General features: G+C 38.5%; 1 protein-coding gene across 1 annotated transcript; it reads right to left on the bottom strand.

Annotated features, from left to right (window-relative positions):
* Window positions 1–5,896: 5,896 nt before the first annotated feature.
* Window positions 5,897–7,762, bottom strand: adra2da (adrenergic, alpha-2D-, receptor a). Its single transcript, XM_081382814.1, has one exon. The coding sequence runs from the start codon at window positions 7,505–7,507 to the stop codon at window positions 6,293–6,295; it is 1,215 nt and encodes a 404-aa protein (XP_081238940.1). The 5' UTR covers window positions 7,508–7,762; the 3' UTR covers window positions 5,897–6,292.
* Window positions 7,763–10,240: the final 2,478 nt, after the last annotated feature.

Below are 10,240 nucleotides of genomic sequence, written 5' to 3'. Positions count from 1 at the left end.
CGCAAGACTCTGATTTCCGTGTGCATTTGCATATTTTTCCCAAGCTGAAAGCACGTTCATGCCGTCATTGATCCGACACATGGTCCTTTGTGTCAAAGGATTGTGCTCAAGAAAGCATCCTCTAAGATCTTTGGAAGCTTTAATTAATTTCTAACATCCTTCGAGAGTGTTGTAAGTCAAGCGTCGGTTAATGAGGTGCTTCGTGCATCATTCCATCCACATAACGTGGTTTATTTACAGTTTAATTAGTTATGGATGAATGTTTCTGATACAGAATAAAAAAAATCTCACAATCTCACAATTAAGACTTTTTTTCTTCTCAGAATTGCAAGATACAAACAGGGTTGTAAGATATAAACTTGCAGTTGTGAGGAATGAAGTTAGACAAAAAGTCACAATTACCATTTTTATTTTTTTTAATCTGTGGCAGAAAAAAAAAACAGAATTGTACACTTGATTACTTGATTTTAAAGGGGTGGTTGATTATGATTTCTCTTTTCTAACTTTAGTTAGTGTGTAATGTTGCTGTTTGAGCATAAACAACATCTGCAAAGTTACAACGCTCAAAGTTCAAAGCAAAGGGAGATATTTGCTTTTACAGAAATCGCTTTTTAAGGACTACAACAAACGGCTGGTAGAGACTACACCACATTCCTCCCGGGTTAGTGACATCACCAACCCTAGAATTTACATAAACCCCGCCCCCTGAACTCGATTTATAGATTATCAAGACAGAATATGCTAATGACTAGAAGATAACTACACATCAGCTTCATAAATCCACCAACTAACCATTCAGAAATGTCCTGTTGCTTCTACATGTTGTCACTTCTTCTCGAGTCTCTCCATCTTTCTGACTCCGGTTTGAACATGAAAGGCAAAACGTTTTTTGAAATTTTAAGTGCATGTGTGTGTGAGGTAAAAGGACACAAACTGTTGAAGCTCCGCCCCCTGTGCCGGGAGCAGCAGCTCATTTGCATTTAAATGGACAGACACAAAAACGGTGCATTTTTGCTCACCCTCAAAAAGTGACAATTTTAACATGCTATATAAAAATATTAGAGGGTATTTTTAGCTAAAACTTCACACACACTCTGGGGACATCAAAGACTTATTTTACATCTTGTGAAAAGGGTATTTTACCTCCCCTTTAAACTCAAAATTCAGAGAAAAAAAAGTCAGAATTCCGTGATTTTAAACTCAAGAATGCAAGATGCAAATTCAGAATGGAAAGATATAAACTCGCAGGGGACAAAAAGTGAGATAAAGTGGCAGAAACAAAATACAGAATTGATGTGATGTAAACTCAGAATTCTGAGTGAATTTTCTTAGAATTATTTGCAATTCCTTTCCTTTCAAAAAAAATTGCATGACGTTAACTCACTATTCCAAGTTTATACTCCCAGTTGTGAGAAAAATCACAATTCCAGAAACAAGCTTCTATAATTAGTGATTATTTTTCACACTAATAACAGTTTTCTCACTAGTTGAAAGCGAAAGACCTTTCACTTCAAAGAAATCAAACCTATTGCGGTCTGTAAATATTAGTCACAATACATGGAATTATGATAATAATCAGCACACAAATTTCACAGTGTGAAATAGAGGCAGGAAATGATGTCAGATTCTGGCTGCATTACAGAGGCGATCAGATCAGAATCGTCAGGATACATGAGGAAACCAGAGGCATTCGGAGGTCCTGTTTTTCTCATGCATTGAACCCTGTGTGGTGTGGGATTTCTAGCCCAGCATGGCTGGATCTGGGCCAAACCCGTCCAGAGAAGAAGGACATAAGAAAAATTCCACAACAGATAAAAATAGAGCATTTATTGTATCCCCACTGCCAGGTCTCAGACAATGGGCCCTCATCAGAGTCTCTTGTTTGACCTCTGAACTCGGTTTCCAACCCTGAACTACACCAGAGACCTTGTCAGACAACATGCTGTGATTTCTATTTGTGATTCACTGATCATGGGAAATGGGGGAATCATAATGTTCTGTGATTTTTTTTTTTTGCTTATTTATTTAACCATTAATGTTTGGACAAATCTCATGAAAACACGTTCACCTCAAACGTAAAAGTAGTGAGATCAATCTATCGATTTATCCATCAACGGACTCACTCTCTCACTCACTGACTCACTCACCCACTCACTCACTGAATCACTCACTCACTCACTGAATCACTCAATCACTCACTCACTTATTGACTCACTCACACACTCACTTAATCATTCTCACTGACTGACTCAGTCACTCACTGAATCACTCACTCACTTACTGAATCACTCACTGAATCACTCACTCACTGAATCACTCACACACTCACTGAATCACTCACTCACTTATTGACTCACTCACACAATCACTGAATCATTCTCACTGACTGACTCACTCACTTACTGAATAACTCACTCACTCACTGAATCACTCACTCACTCACTCACTCACTCACTCACTCACTGAATCACTCACTCATTCACTCACTGAATCACTCATTCACTCACTGAATCACACACTCACTCACTCACTCACTCACTCACTCACTCACTCACTGAATCACTCACTCATTCACTCACTGAATCACTCATTCACTCACTGAATCACACACTCACTCACTCACCGAATCACTCACACACTCACTCACTCACTCACTCACTCACTGAATCACTCACTCACTCACTCACTGACCTACTCACTGACTCACTCACACACTCACTGAATCACTCACTCACTCACTGACTGACTGACTCACTCACTCACTCTCTCACTGAATTGCTCACTCACTGGCCTACTCATTGACTCACTCACACACTCACTGAATCACTCATTCACTCACTCACTCACTCACTCACTCACTCACTCACTGAATCACTCTCACTCACTCACTCACTGAGTCACTCACTCAATGTTTTTGTGAATCTCATTAATGAATGCACTCATTATGAACACTCATTATGTAAAACAATTTTTGAAATCTCAATATATCTGGACATTTTACTTTTGATTTTTTTTTTTTTTTTTGCTTATCAAAAATGTACAATTATTTTTTCATTTTTAAGATTTGAAAATATTGTATGTTATTGCTGTCTTACATTGAGTATTGATCTCACTTTAGAATAGAAACTAAACCTAAAAAACTAAACCTAAAAAATGCATGTGGTGTTCAACTTGCCTGCAAACTCTAATGCATTAATAATCAAGCAAAACTTGAGCATTTTAATGTAAACATTTCCATGTGCGATGCATTCTAGTGGGGATGGATGGATTCTGACCTTCTGAGGCCCCGGGCTCTAGTCTCTTGTCGATCCCACACTGTTTTTACCAGGGAGTTGAAAGGGAAGTTTGTATAGTAATTCAATACTATTCCAACCTAGAGACAACAAGAGGTTGTATTATATCCAAAAATAAATAGTTTCAGTTGTGAGAAATAAAATCACAATTACAAAAATAAGCACACTATTCGTTTAAAGAGGAGCTATTCTGCTTTTTACACTTCTTCATCTGTCTTTAGTGTGTAATGTTGTTGTTTGAACATGAAAAGCTCCAGTTCTTCTCTATATCAGTGTCAGTGTTTCTGAACTCCTGAAACGCCTCCATTGTAGTCTAGATACAGTCATAGAGTTTCTTCCGGGAACGAACACGTCACAATATTCCTCATTATAATAATACATGCGCAGAATAAAGGGGCGGGGCCTGGTTGAGTTAGTTAGTAGTGCGTTAAACTGGCGGTTATGGGAAGGGGCGGGACATTTCCCAAACACACTCGAAGCGCTTGACCAATCACAACACACTGATCCAGCCGACCAATCAGAGCACGGTGTGCATTTCAGAAGGAGGGGCTTCAAAGAGACAGGAAGTAAACAGAGCGTTACTGACAGACTGGGAAGAGAGGAGCCGCAACAATGGAGAATATGAGGAAAATAATCAACATTCAAGCAGGAAAACCTGTTCTAGAGCTCGAAAACAACAGCAAGACTTTGTAAAAGGGCAAAATACATTCCAAGGGAGACAGTAATGTAGACTACAACAAGCGGAGGTGTGTGAGACAAATTACATTTGTTGCCAACAAATTTTACTCTCACAGATCCTTGGCTATCAGGAAACTGCAGAGCTCTGAGCTCAATGCCCCTGACTGTGACCCCTGACCCTCATAATCCATGCATTGCTCTCTGGTGGATGGAGCTGGTGTGTGGCGTGCATGATGCAGTTTAAGCATGAACTTTCACATAGTTCGACATTTATAGCAGGGTATTGTTAGTTTTCTGTAGGACGTTTCGACTTTTCTCTAACCTCCTCTAGGCAGCATGTTTTGTTTGTGGAGGGTTTTAGATCGTGATAAGAGTCGTTTCAGGAAAGCATCTCAATTTTGACAGCACTTTTAAGATAAATCCTCTTCTGCAGCCATCAGTCCTGCCTAAATGCAGAAATATTCTGTCTGACTTTAGATTAAGATACAAAATTTGATGGATTACAGTGTGCATTCATCAGATACTATGTACTTTAGCTATAGCCTACCATTCCTGAATTAGAAACCAACCTCTCTCTCTCTCTCTCTCTCTCTCTGTGTGTGTGTGTGTGCGTGTGTGTGTGTGTGTGTGTGTGTGTGTGTTTTACAACAAGTCATTTAGGTTTCTTATAAGAGCCTTTAATAGAGTTATGGCATAGCTGCTCTTAGTCACCATTGACAGCCCTTATAAGCCTCTGTTTCCCACAGACAGAAGAGACAGAGGTTAGCTGTATTTCTATAGAATATTTCTGAGGTCAGGTTTAAGTGCGTATAGACACAAATCCTAATGTCTGGAGTGCAAAAAACCTACATGTACACCATTATTTCCCAGAGAGAGAGAGAGAAAAAGATGACATTTATAGTAATAGTTTTTTTAGCCAAATGTAAACTGTAAACAATTCATTAAAGAATATATCTGTTTCTGTTTTGTGCAACAGAAATTGAAAATATTAAAAAAATAACACAACTTGCCCCAAACTGCCTTTGACCTGAAAGCACAATTCACTCCTGGTTTTATTGTTCACCTGTTAAATTTAAAGATGTGCTAATTTAAGGCAGTTTTGAAGGCGTTTAAAATCAACATACAAAGTATAATTGGCCCTTATTGAGATATAGCCCTTGTGACAACTAGCCCCGGTCTCCTATTATAACATTTTCTAAATGGGAGTTTTAATACAATAACCACAGATTATCCAGAAACAAAAATTTTAAGTAATATTGTTTCCACCTTTTACTAATGAGTGAAATCAGTTATGAAGTACTTCCATTTAATAAACACTAAATCAATTAGAGGATTCATAAATTCTGTCATTTGACATTTATACTATAGAATTTAGAGTCTAAACTGTATGGAAAATATTCAGTACAATTTAATATTTAATGTCCTTTTTTTACATTTATACATTTTATAGGATATTTACAGGGAGTTTTGGTAACATGTAAGTCAATGATTTCTCATTTAATATATACAAACATTATGTACATCAGTGGCACCAAGAACACGAGAGTTGCACTTAAAAATGTCTGAATGCCATTGCATTAGGAAAAACAGTCAAACCAGGTGGCATATTTTAAAGAAATATAGCTTAGTTGGGGTTTAAATGATAAAATTATAGATATACTGTGAGCTGACTTTACATAAAACCACCCAAACACCAGTTTATTAAAAGACATTGAGTGTTTCTTAAGCTATGGGCACTTATTCATACAGTTCAATAAAACATTTTGTATAAATCTTAATGGAACAAGGGAATGGACCATTTAGCTTATGCGATTCGTATTCGTAAATGAATATATATTTTTATGAATACGAATTACATAAACTAAATGGTCCATTCCCTTGTTCCATTAAGATGTATTCATTTCAAAATGTTTTATTAAGCTCTAGTTCTCGTTAAAAATTCTTAATTCATAATATGAATAATAGGTAAAGATTATTCAATTCAATTTGATGGAATTTTACAATAAATCTTTGAAACCTAAAAAGGTTTCAATATTTTTTTCAGGAGTGAACCTGGATATTCAACACGATCTCATGATGAGAATCCAATATTTTATTAAATATTATGTTATATAATATTTTACATGCATTAAAATGCATTTGAAGAGAAGCAAAATAAACGACGACTTGTGGAATGTTTCCCAAGGCTGTTATGAGTGAGTGAATGCCCATGGCTGAAGAAACACTTAATTGCACATAAAGAAAACGGCCATATTTATTTAGCAGATTCCACTTGGTTTGCTGTCATTCACACATCTAAATCGTGTCCAAACTCGAGTCTCTCAGGTGCGGTGCGTCGTCGAGCAAATGATTTTCTTAATAGACTTTCTAAAGTCCCTGTTGAAAATCGTGTAAATGATGGGATTGACCGAGCTATTACAGTATCCGATCCAGAAGAAGAGTTTGAACAGTGCCTCGGGCGGCACGCATCTCTCCCCACAGATGGCCTGGAGACTGTAGGTGAAGAAGAACGGGAACCAGCAGAGGACAAACACCCCCATCACCACAGCCAGCACGAAGGTGAAGCGCTTCTCTCGCATCTGAGCCACTTTGGTTTTGGACACCACCGAGAGCTGTTTGCTGCTCTGCTCCTGATGGGAAGCCCAGGAGATCCTGCAAGTCCTTTGCGCGCCGGAGCGCGCGCCGTCCACCTTGCGCTTGGAGAAGCGCGAGCTCTTGTGTTTGCTGTCCGAAATCGCGCTTTCCTCCAGATCGATATCATCCAACTCCTCCTGTCCCTGGTTGCTCTCCGAGCTGTTGCTGCTCGGAGACTCCTTCTCAAACTTCGCTTTACGCACAAAGCACGTCTCGGATTGCGAAGGCTGCCTCTCCAACCCGTTCTTCGCCACGAATACGGTGGACGAGCGCTGTTTGGCGACGCGGTATATTTTACAGTACACCGTGATCATGATGAACCCCGGCGCGAAAAACGACACGACGCACGAGGAGAGGATGTACCAGGTCTCGTCGTTGATTAAACACTCCGTCTCGTTGTGTTTGGTCATGATGAGGGGTGGGAATGAGATGACGGCTGAAATGACCCACACCACCGCGATCATGGTTTTAATGCGCTTTGGTGTTCTCTTTAAGTTGTAGCTCACCGCTTTGGTGACGGACCAGTACCTATCCAAGCTGATGGCGCACAGGTGCACGATGGATGATGTGCAGAACAGAACATCCAGAGCCAGGTAAAACGCGCACCAGGTGCTGCCGAAGTACCACTGTCCCATGACCTCGTTGGCGAGTGAAAACGGGATCACGAGTGTAGCCACGAGGATGTCCGCGCACGCGAGCGACACGAGGAAGAGGTTCTGTGGCGCGCGGAGCGCGCGGCTGGTCAGGACCGCAACGATAACCAAAACGTTCCCAACGATGGTGACCAGGATGATGATGGATACCACGAGGATGATGAACGCGGCGGCCGTGTCCGTGTACGGCCATTGTTTTGAGGTGATGTTTCTGGTGTCCTCCGTTGCATTGGACTGAGTCACATCCATGCTGAGTCCATCTTTCTCACAGTCAGGATAGTGTTTCCAGTTAGGTGGTGTCACCAATGCACTGATGTAATGACACGAGAAAAACTTGAGCTGTCACTGCGCTCTGCGGACGCGATCGTCTCATGCTTGCGAGATTAAAGCTGTTCATCGCGCACGCAAAGACTTTTTAAAATCCCTTACGGTTTCGATACGGAGAGATTGAAGCGCGAAATAGAATTCCAGAGTAGCTGCGCGCGTTCTGTCAGGCGCGCTCCACACACACACGCTCCACACCGGACTGAGTGTTGAGATGTGTCCTGCTCGAGCTGGAGCTAATCACGTGACGTCATGCTGGAGTCCAACCCATCGCTAAACACACACACACACACTCAATTGCACACACACATAAACACACTCAAACATTCAAACACACACAAACACACACACATACACACACACACACACACACACACACACACACACACGTAAACACACACAAACACATAGACCCCCCCCCACCACCACCACACACACACACACACACACTCACACACATTCAAACACATAGACACACACACTCAAACACATAGACACATACTCAAACAAACACACACTCACTCACACACACTAACCCTAATGCACACACACATAGACACACACTCACTCACACACACTAACCCTAACACACACACACACACACACACACACACACACACACACACACACACACATTCCTCTGGCTAAGTTTCTCAGCTTACTTTCCTCCATGTTCTCCATCATAAATCCCATTTTTAATGCGTTTCTCAATGAATTTCAAAAATATTTTGTCTCGCTCTCTGAAATGATATTTATTTATTTTGGTTCAGTCTTCTCCACCCTCTGGCTGTTGATGCTGCTCTTCTCTGAACATATTGCTGTTTATTATTCTCGTGTATTGTATTAATATGTACTCTTTTATTTATAATTAAATAAATAAACACACACCCCCACACACCCACACATATAGAGAGTGATAAACATATATTTTAAAAAGCTTTCTGAGTTTCTCTCAGTTTCTCAGCATCCGTCTTGACCTCTTCCTCGGCTCTGCTGTCTTTGATTGTCCCATGTGAGTTTATGTTTGTTTGAGTTTTGATTTCTGGGTCATTATATGAAACTGGTGCCATTTGTGTGTAAAAATAACTTTAGCAATAAATAGCTGATGCAGCTTTTATAGACAACACAAAAAACCTTGTTTTTTCCCCTTTCTATTTCAACACGAGGAATACTTTTTTTCTGATAAAAGCAAAATATATCTATTTAATTTATGTAATACTGTTAAAAATACATCAACCCACATAAATTGCAGTTTTTACAATTTATTGAGCTTCTCTAATATCAGCATTATATTCTCTATCTAAGAAGCACCAAGTTTCATGACTTTGAGCTCAAAATTTGTAATGTCAAATGAAACTTGTCTCAAATTTATGCTTTATCATTTATTAAATTGCATTAATTTAGCTTAAGATGGCAGTGCAATGTATTAACACTCAAATTCATATGTTCAAATACAGAAATGTACTTTAAAACGTACCTTATCAAACTCTTAAAATGACCTTCTATTCTAAATCCAAATACAGACTGGCCTTTAAAATCAGGCCATTATGCGGAGCTCAGATATTGTTTGACCTAAAAAGAAAAGAAAATTGTCCTGGTTATGAACACAATGGACAGTTTTGAATTAAAGCCGAGCATTTAAACAATACAGAAGTGTTTTCAACGAACCGTCATCTGCGCTTCATTTTATTTTCACAATGCTTATATAAATGTTGTAATATTGATGCTCTCCTTGACATTATGTATAAATTATTCTTTTCAGAAATATCAAAATCTAATGCATAATCAGACAGAAGCATTTGCATTTGAAAAAGCAGACATACAGTAGATGTGTGCATCTCACAGAAACTGCAAAATAAAGAAATGAGAAGCCAGTGTTTATGAGCACGAGGATGTTGTGCATTGTGACGGGTTTTGATTTACATTTTCATAACCTCAGAAGTAAAATGTTCAGACGCATTATGAGAATCTGGAAGGAAAATGTGCTCAATTATATTGAAAATAATGTCACGTGTTATTTAAGTATCATTGATAGCATTATAGATTTTGTTAATATTTTGAGTTTCTGTTTTCTTTTGAATTTAGGTTAAAGTTTTAGTGTTGTTTGTTTTTGTAATTTTTATATTTTTAAAATATGGTTTTATTCAGGTTTAGTTTATTTTACTTCAACTTAAACTATAAGAAAATGTGAAAGGTGAAATAAAATTATTTTTATATACATTTTATTTTATTTCAGATAATGTTTATTTTATTTCAAATAATAAAAATGTTCTACAATGGTTTTTATATATATATATATATATATATATATATATATATATATATATATATATATATATATATATATATATATATATTAGTATATAAAAGTATTAAATATTATGGAGATATTCATGGAGACTCATCTAGATCATTGTTTCAATGATAATTCTGAACCTTTTCCTTCATTTAGATTTTTTCTGCCTTCTTTTCAGTGAAAAAAATCGAATTATGCACAGCACCAGACGAGCCAATTAGTGTGTGTGTGTGTGTGTGTGTGTGTGTTACGACTGGGCCGAGTGTCACGACTGAGATCAAGTACCGTCGCTCTTCATATCTGCTGAAAGTCTTCTAGATCTTTGAGAATTCCTCTAAATTCCCCAGGTGTGTGTGTGTGTG

This window comes from Scardinius erythrophthalmus (assembly GCF_964197995.2).
Source record: "Scardinius erythrophthalmus genome assembly, chromosome: 13".
NCBI lineage: Eukaryota > Metazoa > Chordata > Actinopteri > Cypriniformes > Leuciscidae > Scardinius > Scardinius erythrophthalmus.
Note: the sequence above shows the minus strand (reverse complement) of the source record. Positions and strands in the feature narration are given on the sequence as shown.